This window comes from Strix uralensis, chromosome 1 (genome assembly GCF_047716275.1).
Source record: "Strix uralensis isolate ZFMK-TIS-50842 chromosome 1, bStrUra1, whole genome shotgun sequence".
Lineage (NCBI taxonomy): Eukaryota > Metazoa > Chordata > Aves > Strigiformes > Strigidae > Strix > Strix uralensis.
Window position 1 is genome coordinate 74,971,803 of NC_133972.1, and position 19,340 is coordinate 74,991,142.

Below are 19,340 nucleotides of genomic sequence, written 5' to 3' on the forward strand. Positions count from 1 at the left end.
ATTAGGATAATATGCTTGTCATAAGTGATTTGATTGAGAGTGTTAATGTTCCTGTGTGAATGGTAGTTCTCTGAGAAGGAGAAAGAGGTCTAGATCCTCAGAGATGTATAGGGTGTGCTGTGTTTGAGGTCATGGCTGTATGTTTGAGTACGTTTGAGTATGGCTGGCATGCAGAGAGAAGCTGTATGTTCTGTATTTTATTCCTTTTTAGGGATGCAGTTTAAGTGAGGAGGTAAACTACTTACATGCACCTTTCCTGCAGTGATTTTTTTTTTCCTCTGATTTAGAGGGGTGCAATAGTAAGTGAGCCTGCTATTCAAGTGAGAAGAAAAGGAAAAGGTACTCAAGTGTGGACTATTGAGAAACTAGAGAACAAATTGATTGACATGAGAGACCTCTATCAAGAGTGGAAGGAGAAGATTCCTGAGGTATTGTATATATTTTCTGAAAAGGATCAGAGATTGAGTTTGTTTTCTTTTAACCCCTTTTAATATGTTGTACAGATCAAGTGCAATGACTTTGTATGTGAAAGGGTACAGTATTGTGTTTTTTTAAAAAACAAACAAAACAACTAACTATGAATAATTCTAAATTCCCAAAATGCCCATGCATGATAAAACACAGCTATGTCCTATCCTCACTTGCGTTCTCAGATATAAGTGTGCTGAGGTCAGATATAATTGTGCTGCGGTAGTGACTCATGATACTACTAAGGGCATACATTTACTGGGCGTAATATAGGTGCCATGCAGATAAGCACCAGCTCTGAATGGAAGCAGCAAGCTGCATTAGAAATAAAATTATTAAATTGCAATCAGTATCAAAGCTAGCAAGGATGCTTCTTAGATACACTCAAGGTGCAGAACTTATTAGTGGGGTAGAACTTGATCTTAAAATGTGGAATATTCTGTAATGACATTTGTATATCCATGAACCTTAAAGCAATGAAGAAATCAATTGAAGACTTAGTCTACATCAGTATCTCTGTCAGAACTAAGTGGCGTTTCCTCAGAATTTTAGAAGTACTTTTAGCCTTGGCAAATAAGCGTGAGACTTGTCAAAAGCTTGCTGGTTTACTGGCAAGAGATAGACAAGAGATTTGGTGTTCCAGAAGACGTCCTCTAAGTATCCAGGTAGAAGTGCATAGGAAGTATATCTTGCTGTCTTGTGGCTGATAGGGAGCACCTAAATTCCTCGTATCAAGAATCATTCTCAAATATGTTTGAACAGCTGTTGTGCCTTTGTTACATGCCTTGGACGGGACAATGGGAATCTCTAAAATCATAACACAGGGGAGGTCAAGCACTTCATCTGTGCCCATTGAAGACAACGATGATTTTGCTGCTGACTTTAGTAAGAACTGATAGCACATCCTTTTGAATATATTATGTCTGCCTGAGCCAGGATCGTCCTTGCCATGACCTATGTTGTTCATAATGCATGTGTTCTATGTGCTACATAGAAACACGTAGGTCAAATGCATGTGTTGAAAATGAAGGAAAAGGAGAAGGAAAGGAGCTAACAAGTCCACTGAGGAGTGCGTATCGTGCTAGGAATCTGCATGAATTCTTTGTGCCTGTGTAGGGGGTACTTGTGTAGAAAATGCTGCAGATGTGATCTCAGCTCTATGGAAGTCCTAAGAATGCTTGTGGGTTTAAGTGGGAGTCATCCTGTACCTTCCCTTTTGCCCTTGTTGTGGTACCCAGCAGCCAGAGCAGCTGTTCAACCTAGGGATGATTTGTCCTCTCATTTTAAAAGTGTAAACAGCAGAAAAGTAAGGTGAAACTTCTTGAAATCAATGGCTACTGTGCTTGCTCATGGTAAAATCTACTTTGTCTTGACATCGCTAAAAAAATGCAGGTCATCATATTACTGTATCCCACAGTAAAGAAAGGATTGTATGTCTTATCTCAAAGATTTCATTTCAGATTTCTGATATGCTTCTAGTCTCTTTCTACCTGTGTAACAGGAAGGAACAGAAAAGATTGGTAGCAACTTAATTTTTGTGCCATGATCTCATACTATGTGGTTATTTGATTTTGTGTTCCCGTGCTTACAGCTTTTGACACAACTTTTATGATCTTTAAAACAGATAAGGAAGCTGATTGGCAAAAGAGGTGATCCTTTTTATGAAGCGCAAGAGAATCACAACTTAATTGGCGTCGCCAATGTGTTTTTGGAGTGCCTTTTCTATGACGTGAAGCTGCAGTACGCTGTGCCCATCATCAGCCAGCAGGGGGAGGTAAAGCCCTAAAGTGCTCTTAATGTATAGCGGGCTGGGCATAGTACCTGTGCACTCGTACCTGCGGGGGGAACATGGCGTTTTGCTGGGAGACTTAATCTACACCGATTTTTTGAACAAGCAAATGATGCTTATTGTCTTGTTTGCCAGAGAATAAGTTTTTTCCAATTTTCTATGTATGTTTTCTGTTTAATTGTTTACAATTGTCCAGCTGCTAAAGTAGTAGAATAAAATTCCTGGTATCAATGTAGGTAACTGAGCAAACCCCAGCATATTAAGGTTCTGATGTACAGTCATGACACTGTATACCTTTTCTGTTTTATGTGAACTAAAAAGGTCAGTAATTCTGCATGCAAATAATTTTCTTTTCTATTCCTTTCTCCTCTTTTTTAACATTGTTGCTTTTCATTTGGTGGTTGAGAGCTGTTCAGTTCTGTTTCTGCACACCTCCGGGAGTTAGATATCTACCATCTTAATGTCTTTAAGTCCCTTGTGCACAGGTTCTTAGTATTTGTGTTGCCTTAGGTTGCAGGACGGTTGCATGTTGAAGTAATGCGAGTCACTGGGTCTGTCCCAGAACGTGTGGTAGAAGGAGATGACTCATCTGAGAACTCCAGTGAGAGTGGGAGTCTGGAAGTCATGGACAACAATGGTGAAATTATTCATAGAGCGAAAAAGCTCTCCTGCAGGGTAAGTGAGAACACATGATGAAGGTAACAGTTTCAGGCGTTTGTAACTAGGTAGTCAGTCTGATGTAAAGTACTTAAGCTATGTAGGCAATTGCTTGCTTAAAATTCTTTGAAGAGGGAGACTTCTCTTGGTCCAGTTCAGTGTAGGTCAGTCTGTGGTTGTCAGTGGCTGAATTAATTCACATTAGTTTCTAGTATATGCAGGTCTACATCATAAATACTGATGTTACAAGGACTGTCCTTGGCAGACCCAGAAGGGGAAACAGTTTTTCTGTACATCCATCTCCTACAGTTTGTTTGATCATCTAATGTAGTATGGATGGGTGGTGTCTGGATTTCATTTCTTCTGTGATGAAGTGCTTCATTCGTTACTTGAGCTTATCGGCTTCCTCAAGCTAGTTAGATGCATGTAACCGCTTTCCTTGGATTTGCATTTCTGTGTAAGCAAAATATAGATTTCCTAAATAGGGACACCCTTACAAAGCAATTGGAGGTGTCCTTTAAAAATTCTTCTTGGCTGTTGGTACTTTTGGATTAAATACTTAGTTTCTGAACAATTTATAATTGTAGAAGAAACAATCATATTTATGACATCTGTTTTGTCTCCTCAGGTAAAAATAAAAGAAGCAACTGGACTGCCACCTAATCTCTCCAACTTTGTCTTTTGTCAATACACATTTTGGGATCAGTGTGAGTCAACAGTAGCGGCACCAGTGGTAGATCCAGATGTGCCTTCACCTCAGAGCAAAGATGCTCATTTTACAGTGACCTTCTCTCACTGTAAGGTAACTATTTTTATTATGAAACAGTGTTACTGGGAGGACAGTATGTTTGAGATAAGCTATTCAGAATTTGAGCCTTGTTTTTCTGGGGAAAGGAGGAGGGAATCAAGTCATATAACTAATGACTTCTGTATTTTCGAATGCCATATTTCACTTAATCACTTCAAAATGCAGCAAAATTAAAAACTTTTAATTACTAGTCTTTTAAATTCAGACATCATCTTTAGTGCATGGGGGAAACTATAGTTTACATAATGATACCTTATTATATACTTGTTTGGTAAGCTCAGTAACCTAAAAAAGATCACTGGAGCTGTGGCATCGTTTTTATGGAAATTTTCAAAGCATGAAATGCAGTATGCAGAAGCAGGAGATGATACATTTCACAACTTTCTTGACCAGAGTTGAGCTTTATGATCCAAACTGTAGGTTTGTGTCCTTGGTGTGTCCTTACAAACTAGTTGAGGAGATAATATTATTTCATTTAATTGAATGTGACTTGTTTTTCTCATTGCCAGGACTATGTGGTGAATGTCACAGAGGAGTTTTTGGAGTTCATTTCAGAAGGAGCTCTTGCTATTGAGGTGTGGGGTCACAGATGTACTGGCAATGGCAGCTCTGTTTGGGAAGTTGATTCTCTTCATGCTAAAACTAGGACACTGAGAGACAGGTACAAATAAATTACACATGAATGCTTCCATCAGCTTTCCAAAGGCTTTCTAATACTTGTGGTGCACAAAATGTACTTTGGTGAGGCAACCATTAGTTTTTGTGGGAATGTCTTTTTAGGTGGAATGAAGTAACTCGAAGAATAGAAATGTGGATTTCCATACAGGAATTGAATGAGATGGGAGAATATACTGCAGTTGAACTCCATCAGGCAAAAGATGTAAACACCGGGGGAATTTTCCAGCTTAGGCAGGTATGTATCTTTTCCCTGTCTTCTTATTCATGCTTAAATTGATTCTTAATTTTATTCTTAGTTTCTCCCTGTTTTTCTCTCTCTCTTTCTTCCTATCTCTCAATTACCTGTTCAGGGTCATTCTCGCAGAGTTCAGGTGACAGTGAAACCCGTACAACATTCGGGAACGTTGCCTCTCATGGTAGAAGCAATTCTTTCAGTCTCTATAGGTGGTGTGACTGCCAGATCAACCAAACTGCAAAGGGGCTTGGACAGCTACCAGGTAAGACAGTTAATTTTTCATGCATTGGTTTGGTTTGGTTTGCTGTTCTAGAGCCAGTCCAACATAATTCCAAAAGGGACCTTAGCACACTGGTACATGATACGTTAGTTTGCAGTTTTACACATTTGAGGTTAATACATATACTGTGAGTGTATGGTGTTAAATCCGCTTCTTTTTTTGCTTATAACTCAGTGTATAACTGATAAAGTACCAAGTCTGGTATTTGAATATACACAAGACAGCAGGAATATGGAAATTGTTTTTACCTTTGTGTGTAGAGGTGATTAATGGCACTAGGAATCTAGTATTAGTTCACCTCCCTTACAGGGATGGTGAAAGTTGAGGAGGGGAAAAGCAGAAAAAAAAAGAAAATTAGTAGAGAAAATGTCTTACAGTGAGATACTCTAACCTTTTCAAAAAAGACTGAGTTCTTATTTAATCAGAATCAAAAATAGCCATCACTGAACGTGAAAGGGCTATTTCATGTAGTGGAAAAAGTCCTTAGAAATTATAAATGACTTTAAGCTGACACTGGACAAATTAATGTTGTAAATAAAGCATTATTTTAACAGCGATGTCAACAAACAAGTGGAATGGGCCACCCAGGGAAGCAAGGTGCCTTTTGTCAAAAGGGTCACGTTTAGAACCACAAGTAATTATAACCTTAAATAGAGATGAAACTGTAAAACTTGAAGATTGGTGATATGTTTGCTCAGTCCTTTTACTGGCACTGTATTCTGGGAATTTTGGTGGTTTTTGGTTTTTTTTTTTTTAATAAATATATTCACTAATACTCAAATCATGGCTGAGCTGCTATAGTCTGTAATGAAAAAAAAGTCATTTTCTACCTGTTAATAAGACTTGGTTATTTGAATGTTGAAATTTTAACATTTTATAAGTTTGTGGCAGAAATGTTTATATTCATGTTTTGGGGTATTTCTGTGAGTTTCTATTGAGAGAAATGCATGTGTTTTTGTGTTTTACAAAATCTATTTTCTCCTACCAGAAAGAGGAGGATGATGGTGGTGATATGGATAGTTACCAGGTATTGCTGCTGTTGCTGTCAATCCTGTGGCATGGGGCACAGCTAATGCTAATAGCCAGCAACTTTCAAATGAACAAGCGTACTCGAGCAAGCAAAAGCGGCTCTGAAATATATGTGCTGTGCATTTAAGAGGCTACCTGGGCTATGAAACACTGCTGTTTCAGTTTATCTTGTGACTTTATACTCTTGCAGTGTGCTCTCTTCTCTAGTACGCAGCAGTCAGCTCTCCTAACTGGCTACATGAATTGCTATGTGAATAAAAGCTTAGAAACTTTAGAATGAAAACAGTTTCCAGTGAATATCATAGGGAAAAGCACAAACACCTGCATCTGCAGGCATCTTTCCCAACCAAATTATATGGCATAGGATTTTTTCTTTGTTTTCTAAAGAAAACATCATAACCTTTTAAGTTGTGTAGTTTTCTGAAATGCTTGTGAGGGAGAGGGGAGGATGTGAGTGGGGACAATACAGAAGCTTCAGTGAAGCAATTTTTTTTATCTACACAAAACCAAACCTTGAGCCTGTTTTTTCTGTGTGATAAGTAAATATGACAGTCACAGTTTAGGCAGTATAACAGAAGATTCATTTAAGAGGCAATAAAGGGCAGAAGAGGAAATGCCTAAAAAAAAGTAAAACACATTTCAGACTTCTACATGGAAGACTTATTTCTAATAGTCACCCTTAGAGAAGTAAAACCAGTTAGGTGAGAATGCTGACATCCCTCAAGATAATGTATTAGGTCTTACAGCAATTTCAAAAATATCAGTTAAGGTACTAACTTCTTGCGGGCTGTTTATGCGCTTTCTGACATATCACAGAGAAGAACAAAGCAGATTTTCTGTGATACCACAAAGCATGATTGCATGATGGGTTTTGTTTGCATGAGAAATCTTTTAATTGCACTGATAGCAGCTGCTAGCAATGGAATTTTGTGCAGGTTTGAGGACGTACTGACCTGTCTAATCTTCAGGAGAACTTATGATCACTGATGATACCTGTTTTTCCTATTCCATATGCTGTTAAAAGGTTTGATTGCCACTTCTGTGAGTAATTAGCCTACGGTATATAATTCTGTTCAGCAACTGAGGCAATCACATTTTCTTTTCCTCCTGTTGGAATTTGAGACTTGAAAACAAATAAGCTTCCATTCAGGGGTGATGAGGTACTTAATCAGTGTGCATGTCATTTGGGGAAAAAAGTTTTCTGCATCATGCAAGCTGTTTAGCATCAATTCCAATGAAATCATCACAAAACTCACTGCCCTTTAATCTTAACCACATAGCCTAATAACTTTCTTTTCTCTTTCCATGTTAGGAAGAAGATTTAAACTGTGTACGAGAAAGGTGGTCTGACGCATTGATAAAACGCAGAGAATACTTAGATGAGCAGATTCAGAAGATCAGCAATAAACAAGGTTTGAAGCTTAAAGTCCCTATTGTAAGTACTTATCCTCTATACTACAAAAAATATACCTCATACATAATCTAATCTTTTTCACTGTAGAAAAATCTGAGGATGATATAGAACGAGAAGCCCGGCTGGTTGAACAATGGGTAGGGTTGACGGAAGAGAGGAATGCAGTGTTTGTTCCAGCACCAGGCAGTGGAATTCCCGGTGCCCCTGCAAACTGGTAGGTTCAGAAAAAACACTGGAGTGGTTAGCTTTTCCTATGTGAACATTGCACACTACAAGGTAAAAAAATCTGAGGATGTTTTAGAGCTTTCTACATTTTCCTGTAATACTACAAATTACACTCAGCTGGCAGAAAGGCTAGAAGGTCAGGCGCTGGTTTGAATGTAAGAAAAGTTTGCTTAGTTAGCATATTACATAAAGTAGCATTGAGATAGCTTTCAAGGTTTGAAAATCACTTTTGAATTTAACATAGTATTTCACAATTTTACAAAATTCTGAAAAAATTATCCTGTAGTTTGACTACTTTCAGAAAAGGAGTGGTTCAAAAACGAGTGGTAGAACATGTGATAATTTCATTGATAAGGGGTGGGGAGGGAAGACATTCTATTTCAAAGGATGTATTCTCTTCTGTTTCATCTGAATTTCTAAAATATTTCTCTTAATTTCATTTAAATTTGTGTTTTAACAAAGATCATTGGAACTAACATGCAAAAGTGAGGAATGCAACATCTTAGATTCGGAAAAGTGTGGACAAGAAATATGGCTCTAATCAAGTGTACACTGGTGTGTCTGATAATAATGCCTAATATCTCTTCTTCACTGGGTGAATGATGTAGTGATACTCTTTCCTCGAAATTTTTTTCCCCTTATCTCCCTGAAGTGTGCCGTGATCATATAGCTAAAGGTGTATGTGTTGATAGAAAGACTGTGCCTGGCCAGTAGTTACATGTCCAGTTGTTTGAAAGGTTGACCTTTATGTGTGAGATGACTACAACCAGTTAACTTTGTAAGAAACAGGGCAGGATGTTTAAAACTGTTATCTTCACAGCAGCTGAAATGTGCTATGTGGTGTGAATTAAGTTTTGGCAAAGCACTACATTTTGCTGCATGTGTAGATAAACAAAGTATTGTCTGTGCAACATAAGCATTCAGATTAGCCATCAAAATGTTGACAGCTTTAGTCATTGGTTACAATTAATGGAGATCTGTTTGACCAAATCAGCTGAGGTGTGAATTTGCCCTCCTTGTTGATAGCAGTTTGTTTTGTTTCAGGATTCCACCTGCAGGAATGGAAACGCATATACCTGTCCTCTTCCTTGATTTGAATGGTATGTTCTAACAGCAGATTTAAGAAATCTATGGTGAGGGGGATTAGTTTGGATCAATAACTGATATATGGAAGAATGAATCTGAAATGTCTAAGAAATCAAACAAGTCTTGGCAATGGCACTGTCTGATATGGCTTGTAAAATGTTTTTTCTTCTGATTCTGTATGTTGGAATAATTAAGCCCAACTATTTTAAAATAAAGATAAAAATTGGGGAACATATGAATACAGGGATAGGCTGTACAACAGAAAATAGTGTAAGAGAGCAAGCTTAGTTTAAATCAAACAGCAGATAAGAAAATCCTGTAGATGTTTTGATGTGCAAATCCACTTGTCCTTAAAGTACTGACGGAGAACGTCCCAACGCTTTCAGACCTCCTTCCATTGAGCTATCTGTAGAACCTTAAACAGCTGGTTTAATGAAGAGTGTGTTAGGACTATAATGAGCATTTTGTTAGAGAATCTAAATGTTCTCCCTTTGAAGGTATTTAGTTTTACATGTGAGAAGACTATTTATTAATATATATTCTTAAGATGCAGATACACACTGTAAGCAACAAAAGACTAGTTAGCACTGCATTTAAGGACTATTTAGGAAGCAAGTCTGTAAGTATAAACTTGGACATAAAGTAGAGGAGGATCACACAGGCCTCGTCACACCCACCACCTGTAGTCTACTAGACACGGGCAACACATTAATACCTGCATTAGAAGCTGCTTTTCAAAAATTATATACACTCTTTCCTTCATCTGTGCTCACAAGGAATGATTTTATTTTCTTTTTTGCTATCAGCAGAGATTAGCAGATAGAAGGTCAAGTAGGATATTTAAACAGATTGATGGATGATTGCACAAGGTGGGGTTTTTATTTAGCTAAAAGCCTAATATAGCCAGAACTGCTATTCTCAATTTAAAGATTCCCTGATACATCAGAAGTGATTTAATTAAGAGATGAGCTGGTTAGGCTGACAGGTAGATAAATCAGAAATTTCTGGCTGGGTAAGTTAATATTATGAATACCTAGAAATAGTTTTGAATTCCATTTAGGTTACGTGAGAATGTGTTCAGGCTGAGTCTTGGCCTGGTTTTATTTCCCTTCTTTTGTATGGTGAAATAGTCTTCAAAATATTGCATAATAATAAGAGTAATTAGGATTAAATGTATTATGAAATATGGGTAGGACTGTATTACGACTTTGCCTCTATATATTAATATCCTTTGGTATAAAACTCTTTCATTCTTTGCACGTTTGTTTCATTAGCTGATGACCTCAGTGCCAATGAACAACTTATAGGTCCCCATGCATCAGGAGTTAACTCAATACTACCAAAGGAGCATGGGAGTCCATTCTTTTATCTGCCGATCATAAAACACAGTGATGATGAGGTAAATTGTTAGCAAGCCTCCTTCTTGACAACTGCAGCTTATGTTAACATTTTCTTCTTACGTTTTATTTTCTACTTGTATGTATTTAATCATTATTATTATCTTTTTGTCTTAGAAGTACCATCTGTATCTAGTGCTGCCTTCGTTTTCTGGCCTATTTATTTAGAATTCAAGATGATATGACTTGTTAGCTCTTCTGCCTTAATTCAGAGGTGACGAGTCTTAGCTCTTCTTGGCAGAACAATAATTCAGCTGCCTGACTCAAAATCCCTTTTTCTTCTTTCCTCACCCCTTCGTTGTTCCTCTTGCAGGCTCTTGACTCTTCAGTGAAAACTACTTCATTTATTGTGCACACTAGGCAAAGCTCAGTATTTAAATAAAGCTTTTTCCTTTGTAGTACACAGTTTTTTAAATATAAAATTTGGGAATTGTTGGAAATGAATGGTTCTGCATCGATTTTTGGAATTTCTTAACTCATTTCTTCCACGTTCTGTGCCAACTCAGGCCATTGCTTAAGAGACCATTTCCAGAATAAATGGGACACTGAAGCTGGGGAGGAGGCAGGGGAAGGGAAAAAGATGTTCTTCAGAATGGGAACATGTTTATTCTGTATGGGCCATTATAACCTAATCCAACACAGATGGAAGATTTGACATTGAATTTAATAAACTTTTAATAGAGTTGCAGTAGGATTTGTATTCCTTCCTCCAGTCTTGTTTCTGCTTTCCTTTCTGTCTCCAGCTGTGTGAAGACTTCCTTTTGCTGCAGGGTTTGCACAGTGCAGGGATTGTGCTCACAATTGTTTTCCCCCAATATCTTAACACCTCTTCTGTGCTGCTTCTGATAAATTCCTTACTATGAAAAGGAGATTTGACTCCACTTTGTTCAGTGAAGCTTGTTTTTCTCTCATTAAAGAATTGTTTTACTTCATGTTAAATCATTGCAAATTATATCTGTTGTTAAAGTAATTGAATCTTTGATTTTCTTTTCCTTCCTCCACTTTATTTGTCTGCATAGGTTTCAGCCACTGCTGCTTGGGACTCTTCTGTCCATGATTCAGTGCATCTGAATAGGGTAACTCCTCAAAATGAGAGAATTTACTTGATAGTGAAGACTACTGTGCAGCTCAGCCATCCTGCTGCAATGGAACTGGTATTACGCAAAAGGATCGCAGCCAATATTTATAACAAGCAGGTAAGAAGTTATATATTATTATTATTGATTTTGTTTGATATCCTTGATTTTATGAATGTGATTTCTTAGCTCCTTGCTTCGTTTTATGTAAGTTTGGTCCCTCCAATACTTATGAAAGACAAATGAAAAACACATTATTATAGCTTGTAGTGAAGCTGTACACTTCTGGTACATCCTTTTGAACTGTCCTTTTTTCTACCTGATTTGGTTCAGAGTGTAACAGGTGCTACTTTCGTACCAAAAAAGGAGTTTACCTTCTTGCCTATACAACTTGAAATGTTCTTTGATGAAATGTTCTTTGATTCAGAGAAGTCTGCAGTAGCATATCTAATACAGGGTCACTGTGGCCACTCTATTCCTGAAAGCATCTTCGGCGTCTTCAAATGTCCAGTGTAAACTCAGCATAGCTTTTTTTCTTTCTCTTTGCTACTTCCTCTGTTAACTACAAACTAGGCTTTTTTCACACCACTACCCAAATGTGTACATTCTCTACCCACTTTTACATGATGATCTCAGATGGGGCATTTACTTTGGCCGCAAGAGTGGTTGCTGTTCCCCTTGCTTTGCTGCTTCATGGGTTTAGACAATGAGAGTCTCTGAAATCATGTTCCTTTCTGTTTCCCAGATGATTGAGATTAAGAGCACATTTTAGAATTGCTTCAGATTTTTCAGTGCAATGAGGGGAGGAGCACAAAACAGCTGTTGTACTACTAAGCAACTTACTAAGCAGCTGAATTCCATGTCTTTTTGTATTTGTTGTATTGTCCTTTGTTAGTTTTGTTTGTCTAAAATGCCTTATTGGATGAAAGTTAAGTTTACAGTTAGTAATGTAAGGGCTAGCTAACCTGACAATGAAGCATGCTAAGCTTGTGATTACAACAGTGAAAACTCTGGTTACTATTTCAGTTAGGGCTAGACAGCAGAGTTATGCTTTGCTGTTGCAAAGGGAATTTTGTACCTGTTGTACAGGTGGCTGACAAAATGATCTGTACATCTGTATCTGTACATCAGAGACTTCTTACAGCCACAGTTTCTCAGTTACAAGTTACTATGTGAGGGTAGAGTGTCAGTGCACAATGAGAGGAAGATGTTACTGGTTGAACTTAGTAGCATTGTATACTGAGCACAGCTTTTAATGCTAAAAAGGAACTTACAGTCCTGGAAAATGTGCTTTTGTGGTAAAACAAATTTTTGCATTCTGACCTTTTATTTCTTAGAATGTCATAAATAACCATTGTCCAAACAATAACTGAAAATTACTTTGTTTCTAGAGTTTTACCCAGAGCCTGAAAAGGAGAATATCCTTGAAAAATATATATTACACCTGTGGAGTGACCTATGAAATAGTATCCAATATACCAAAGGTAAATTACACCATATTTCTGTGATAAATTCACTGAAAGGAACAGAAGAATGACCTACTGCAGTGGGTGATACTGATTGGGAAGTAAATGTCCTGCTTTGCTAAGAGGAGGCAGCTTGCCAAAGTGTATATCCTGAAGTTCACTGGTGAGATCATGTTTATCTTTAAACAGTTGAAAACTGTAGGGATTTTATTTTTTCTTCTACTGTGTTTAACTGAGTTCTTGTAGAGGAGCTACTTTTGAAATCATATTGGTGTCTACAGAGAGAATATAGAGCGTACTTAGAGGGGTGTTCAGGTCAGTGAAAACAATAGCTGGGAAAATGAGTTTGCAGGAATATAAATTGCTTTCTTATAGAAAAAGCTTGTACAAGTTGTAAATCTACTATAAAATTTATTGTAAAGGTAAACAGACTGGACAAATTAAAATGTAATTAGTCTTGTTGCCATGTTATTGTCACTTTTGCACAGTAGTACTTAAAATTTAAACTCTAGGGAAACACACAGAATATTTAAGATTTGAGAAGGAAGTTGTATTTACTTGCTTAAGAAGTTGTCAGTAGTTAATCCCTAACAAATGCGATTTCAGGTTATATATGCCTTATTTCTAGAAGTACATTGACGACAGCAAATGTGCAAAACTTCTCTCAGGCATGACCTCTTCTTAGTTCAGCATCATTTACATCTGTATTGAAAAGTCTCAGATCACTGATTAAAATAAGGATTACCAGTTAAGGATTATCGATTCAAATTGATTGCTGGATTGACATGTCTGAAGAAGTGGATTAATGCTTTTTAAAAAGACTTTAATTTTTAAAAACTTCAATAGTGTAACTTGCAATTCAGGCTACAGAAGAAATCGAGGACCGCGAGACCTTAGCGCTGATGGCCGCAAGGAGTGAGAATGAGGGCACATCTGATGGTGAAACGTACATTGAAAAATACACACGTGGTGTGCTGCAAGTGGAGAACATTTTGAGCCTTGAACGACTGAGACAGGCAAGGAAAAGGCACTTCTTGTCCCTTTTGAACTGGATTATGAGAATTCAAGTAGAGATGATTGATCTTTTAAAATATTAAGTGTTGGTTGTTTTTTAGTTTGGGTTTTTTTTAGAGAACGTGGGACAGATAACTGTAAGACTAAGTTACTTCTGTGAAACACAGAATTCCAGTAGTGGTGGGTCTAGTAACTATAGCCGGCAGTGGTGTAGTACACAGAACCTGAAGAGGCAAAGGCCAAAGAATGAATTTCAGATACAAATTTTGGTAGTAGTGTGTGCAAATGAAGATTGGCCAATGCAAGCCATGTTTGCTCTTGTTAGCCACACTGAAAATTTCTATCCTGCTGGATCATTTCTCATGAGGGGACCATGGCATTGTTTTTAATGTGTTCTCTTCTTTACGCAGGCAGTCACAGTCAAAGAGGCACTCTCCACCAAAGCGAGAAACATCCGCAGAAGCATCAGCACTCCAAATGTCCATAATGTAAGGACCCTTTATCCTCTGGTAAATTAGTACTAATGGGGCTGGGGAGTGCTGTTTGTATGTTGATGTAACGCTTGCACAATGTGGTATGGTAATGATTATTCTGAGCTAGGACTAACCAACATGGAGGAAAGTTGTCATGAAATGAAAATGAGTTGCTCGAAACCCCTCCCCACAGCTGTCCATCCTAAGAGATAACAAAGTTGAAAGGGAAGTGGGAGGCTTGGTCAAAACTCTTCTCCTTTTGTAAGGATATTTGTTTTGGAAGTAGTTTAAGATGACAGCTGCCCTGATTCAGATGACTTTTACTTCAAAGTCCGTTTAACTTCTTTCATAGTGTAAGGGATAGTTTCCATTTTGTGTGCATTTTATGTGTTCTATCACCCACTTGCACAGCACAAACATAGCTGTCCTTATAAATAATCTTATCTGAAAAGAGATAACAGAAAAGTTGTTAGGACTAAATGATCACAGTATTTCTTCAAGGCATTATATTTTATAAATAAAAGGTAGGCATTTCATCATTCTGCCTGTTGATGTTCTATAGGTATCCTGTAGCCGACTAGATCTTTCTGCCTGTGACGAAGATGATAAGGTATGTAAATGTGACAAAAAATGGAGCACTTTCTCAGATTTTTTTACTCCTCTTTTCAAGATGTATTTGAGAATTGAAAAAAATAGGAAAACAGTCTTTTAAATGGTGTGCTTACATAATATATCTTCAAAATGCTGCACTAATTATGCATTTTTTTTTGAATTAAACCTTCTTGTCCTTCTCTGCTCTTCATATTAGAATTGTAGAAACAGATATTTAAGAAGGGGGAGGTTATAGCAAAACAATATACCTCACTGAAAAGCTAATAAGCTTCTAAACAATCCATTTGTGTGAGACAGAAAATTGTTTTAGGTCAGTGACTTGCCATTCCTTCGTGGGTTTTTTAATAACCTATATTTGAGTTTACCTATTATTTTTTCATGTTTGCCTGTATCAGCATGCATATTTATGTATTTTTATTTCTTAGGGTTGGTCTGAGAGTCACCTAGATATATCTGACTGTTCTTCCAGTTACCAAGATGTATCATGCTATGGTACTTTACCCAGGGAGTCACCTCGCAAGAGCAAAGATGGCAGTGGTGAGACTTTGAAGTATATACATAATGACAGTGTTTGTGTTTTTTTAATTACTGCATTAAACCAAAAATTAAATTCTCAGTGCTCTTTTCTTATTAAATGCATTATCCAGCTTCTTGCTTTGGCAGCTAAACATAATCTGGAAGTAGGAGAGAAATGCATGAAGACATCCAGGAAATGATTGGAAGCTGGGAGTGTCCAAAAAACCAAAAAGACCTGCTGTTATTTTATAAATTTGAAAATGAAGATGCTTTTGTTAAAGTGGGAAGGGTCCTTTTGCAGGTTCTTTACACTATTTGGATATTTGCTTTGCTGTGCCAGTGTGTCACAGGTGCCTACTTTTTTTCAGGTCAAATTGTAACATGCTGTTCTTGACCAGGCAATAGAGGTGGAGGTACTGCTGCAATAAAGTGGGACTGAGACTTTATTCATTGCTTCCTTGCCTGTAATTTCTTTTTTGATCATCCTGGTCTTGGTTCCAGGGCAGAATTGCAGTGTTGTGGGTAGAGGTCAGGTGAGGCACAGGAAACGAAGAGCTGTCAGTTCCAGTTTCAAGGACATTTCCCACTGTTTCTGTGCCTGAGATGAAAAGGAGAAATATTGGAGCCTTGGAATGGAGGGGGCAAATACTGCTATTGTCTGCTTTCCTTCTGTTTCAAGGCTTCTCAGAGGGCATAATCTCCCCTTGTTGAGCTCTGCATTATCTTGTGCTTGGGCCAGTGGTTGAATACTAAAATACTGACATTTTTCTGTAGCCAGCAGCTTGCCAAATGCATGGCTTAACCTCCAGTTATTTTGAATTATGCTCTTACTTTGAAGAATTTCAGTTCTTCATATCTCTTGACCACATTTCTGCTTTTTTACCTAGGTGTTGTAGCAGAGAATTCCCATGCTTTAATGGCCAGCCCTTTTAAAGCATTTTCTCCTCAGCCACCAAAGTTTTTCAAGCCCTTAATGCCAGTGAAAGAGGAACATAAAAGGAAGACCCCGCTTGAAAGCCGACCTCTGCTTAGTCAAGAGGTAATCTTTGAAAACCACCTGTTTTTTTTAAAGAAGATTGAGTGATTTTTTGTACACTTGGCAAATCATTTGCACCATGCATCTGTTTCAATAGAATTTTGTAGTTCTCTGGTAAAATTAATCAGGATGTTCTTTACATGTGGTGGAGTTTTGGTGTGTTTTTTACCTGAAACACTGGAGAGTTTTTTTCAATTCTTGGTAAGTATTCTTCTTTACAGGATACTTCTATTTTAAAGTAACAGAAACCTGCTTTTTTTTTTTCCCAGCAAGATGTTCATGTGTTTTTTCATAGATAAAGCGTAATTCTGTGAATAAGTGTTCTAGAGTGGTTATAATTCTGACCTTTATTCCTCAGCCTAAAACTCTGTTGGGAGGAGCGCATGAGTTTACCTATTAACTTGAATTTTGATGTATGTATGGGCAGCACAGTTCACTTCCATCACGTCTTAATGCCTTTCTAACTTGCACGCATTTAGTGCTGTGGTCAGAGTTGTGGTTTGTGTGATGTGTTGTGTGTCTTAACCTTTGCAGAGCATGCCTTCATCTCGGGTGCATTGCGCTATCTGTGTTGTGCCTTCAGGAAGTAATGCCAGCAGCATGCCTGTAGAAAGCAATAGCATACGTGAGGAAAAGATTGTAAGTTTTGTACCAGTTTCTGTTACAAGGCCTGGTGGTGGACTTAGGGCCGTTTGGTGGTGGGCTTAAGGCACTTACGCTACTGCAGCAGGAAAAAGGTGTAATGTGGATATAACAACTTGTGATTGATTGTAACTAATGGTTATAATGAATAATTGCTTGCCTGGCTTGCAAATGCAATCTGTTATTGAAACTAACTCAGTTGGGTTTTAGTGTTCTGGGTTTTTTTGTTTGGTTTGGGGTTTTTGTTTGTTGGTTTTTTTTTTTTTTTAAATATTCATATGTGATTTGTCTTGTAGGGTGGGTGGGAGAGGGGAGGCTTTAGTTTTTACAGGGCACAAATGATCAAGTAAAGGGTGGTTTAGTGAACCATGTTGTTGTCACTCTAATATACCTTGTATGTTACCCAGATTTTGTGACTATACCCCAGAGTAAATGGAATGATCCCATTTGGTGTAAGTAACCGTGCATTTAGGTGTGGGTACACTATAAAAAGCTTCTCATTGCCTGATGTGGAAGTAGTATGACTAAAATAAGATTGCCGCTCTTAATTAACCTGCAGCCTGTCTTCATAATTCAGGCAGTGAATTGAGGTGGAGGGCTTTTATTTTAACCTTTACCTGCCAAATCCTTTTCTCACTGCTGCTTCAACAGAAGGTGTATCAATGATTCTGCTGTATGATGGACTCGGGTTTTGGGCTGTGAAATATGGCTGTAAATACTTGCTTTAATCAGAGCTTTAGATTTAAAATTCAGAACCTTCAAATTATTTCCCATAAGTGTTATAGGCCTCTCTTACCACAAAGTGCCTAGTGATAGATTCTTCCTAGTCAACAGTTACTTTCATTTCTACCATATAGCTAAGCCATTAAAAAATGTGGTCTGGATTTCTAATACTGTTTTGTAGGTTGTTATACCAAAGTATCCTGAGTCTTCTGGTGTGTATATTGGAAGCTTGGCTGCTGGTTTTGTGCAGCAGCTGTTTTATTCTCAATCATGTTAATTTTCCATAAGGTAGCTGACATGCTGATTCACACAGAGTCACTGATAGAAATAGCATGAAGATGTTTGGAAGACAAAGTCTTCTAGTGGGTTGAAAAACATCCTTGGAAACTAAATTGTTACAAAATTTGCCATAGCAACTTTTAATCCCTTGAGTAAAAACAGGGTCCCACCCCATGCATGCCTTGAATTAACCCAGGCATTTGCTTGTGCTGCTTTCCAAACACAAGTAGAAGCTTTCAGAGCTGGAAAAGGGCAACATCCTGTACCAGGCTTTTCCAATTAGAATGGAACTAATTAATTGAACACTGTAAACCTGCTGTAGCCAACAGGGCTCTGGAAAGAGCTGTTCTTTCAAGTCTCAGCTGCTTGCTGCTACCCTTGCACTGACTCCTCCCTTTTGCATCAACAAGCTTTTTTGTTCGGTTTTGCTTTAGGTTCGGTTGCGTAGTAAGTCAGATCAAGGGAACTGATCCATCCACCTGATGCCTAGACTACTGTGGAGTTCTGTTTCATGTGGATCTACTGCCCTGTCTGATCACCTTATAGACACTTGAGTGGGTACCGGGGAGGCAGGCAAGAACTAGCAGGCACTAGTGGGGAGGAGGTTGAGACGGCTGCTTTGCATACCCCTGCCAGCTTATGGCATTGGGTTTATCAAATGATGGCTTCTGGGGTTTTTTATCTCTTTAAGGAAAGAAGCCTTTGTAAGATGTAGGCTTCCCTGGCTAACCTGCATTTTTCAGAGCTGGAGCAAGTCTATGTTTTAACTAGGCTGGAGTATATATTTCACACTTTTAGATGAGTAGTGCTCTCAGAATAAATTCAGAGATTACACTAGGGTAGCGTCACAGGTCCACATGCATCTTTAGCTGTCTGCTCCTCTCTGTCTGATTCGAAGTAAAGTTTTCACATTATTAATCAATACTGTAAATGATCGCTCCAAGGTACAGAGCCTCATACTCCTACTTAATCACTGGATGATTGATGTTGCTTCAGGTGTCATGCTCACTTGCATCTTACAGCATGTAAAAAAATGCCATAAAAGTAAAGCAACTAAACATACAGGAAGCTAGTAATATTAACTAGATTAATGTTCTGCATCTGAGTAGGCCTAAGAATGATGGTTGGCCTTTTTCTCATGTTTCTCTGGGATCTGTTCTTTTCTTGAATATTCAAAACACGTCTGTCAAAGGAAGGAAAAATTAAAAAGCAGTTAACAAAAAATATTTTTATTCAGTTGGCCTGAAGTAGAGCATTCAACCTAAAATTTTAGACAGTAACTTGCAATATTAAACGCATATGGAACTATTTCAAAACAGCATGGCAGAAGGGAATGTTCTATATCTTATGCGAGCACACTGGAATATGTTAAGGTCAGATGACATTTTCATATTGAGTGTATTTGAATACTGCCTGTAATTAACACGTCAAAGGAGG

General features: G+C 37.9%; 1 protein-coding gene across 5 annotated transcripts in view; it reads left to right on the plus strand.

Annotated features, from left to right (window-relative positions):
* The window catches only part of KIF13A (kinesin family member 13A), a 115,477-nt gene that overhangs the window by 87,829 nt on the left and 8,308 nt on the right, over window positions 1-19,340 (plus strand). For 3 of the 5 annotated variants that reach the window (XM_074871034.1, XM_074871018.1, XM_074871043.1), the window contains 19 exons: window positions 288-428; window positions 2,093-2,242; window positions 2,768-2,932; window positions 3,543-3,716; window positions 4,232-4,383; window positions 4,503-4,635; window positions 4,751-4,897; window positions 5,904-5,942; window positions 7,257-7,356; window positions 7,446-7,572; window positions 8,628-8,683; window positions 9,944-10,068; window positions 11,086-11,262; window positions 12,534-12,626; window positions 13,472-13,624; window positions 14,033-14,110; window positions 14,658-14,705; window positions 15,133-15,244; window positions 16,111-16,262. In XM_074871034.1, the coding sequence (XP_074727135.1) occupies window positions 288-428; window positions 2,093-2,242; window positions 2,768-2,932; window positions 3,543-3,716; window positions 4,232-4,383; window positions 4,503-4,635; window positions 4,751-4,897; window positions 5,904-5,942; window positions 7,257-7,356; window positions 7,446-7,572; window positions 8,628-8,683; window positions 9,944-10,068; window positions 11,086-11,262; window positions 12,534-12,626; window positions 13,472-13,624; window positions 14,033-14,110; window positions 14,658-14,705; window positions 15,133-15,244; window positions 16,111-16,262 (2,322 nt within the window). Of the gene's footprint in view, window positions 1-287; window positions 429-2,092; window positions 2,243-2,767; window positions 2,933-3,542; window positions 3,717-4,231; window positions 4,384-4,502; window positions 4,636-4,750; window positions 4,898-5,903; window positions 5,943-7,256; window positions 7,357-7,445; window positions 7,573-8,627; window positions 8,684-9,943; window positions 10,069-11,085; window positions 11,263-12,533; window positions 12,627-13,471; window positions 13,625-14,032; window positions 14,111-14,657; window positions 14,706-15,132; window positions 15,245-16,110; window positions 16,263-16,793; window positions 16,899-19,340 lie in introns of all 5 variants that reach the window. The other 2 variants (XM_074871054.1, XM_074871026.1) reach the window with 2 other exon arrangements.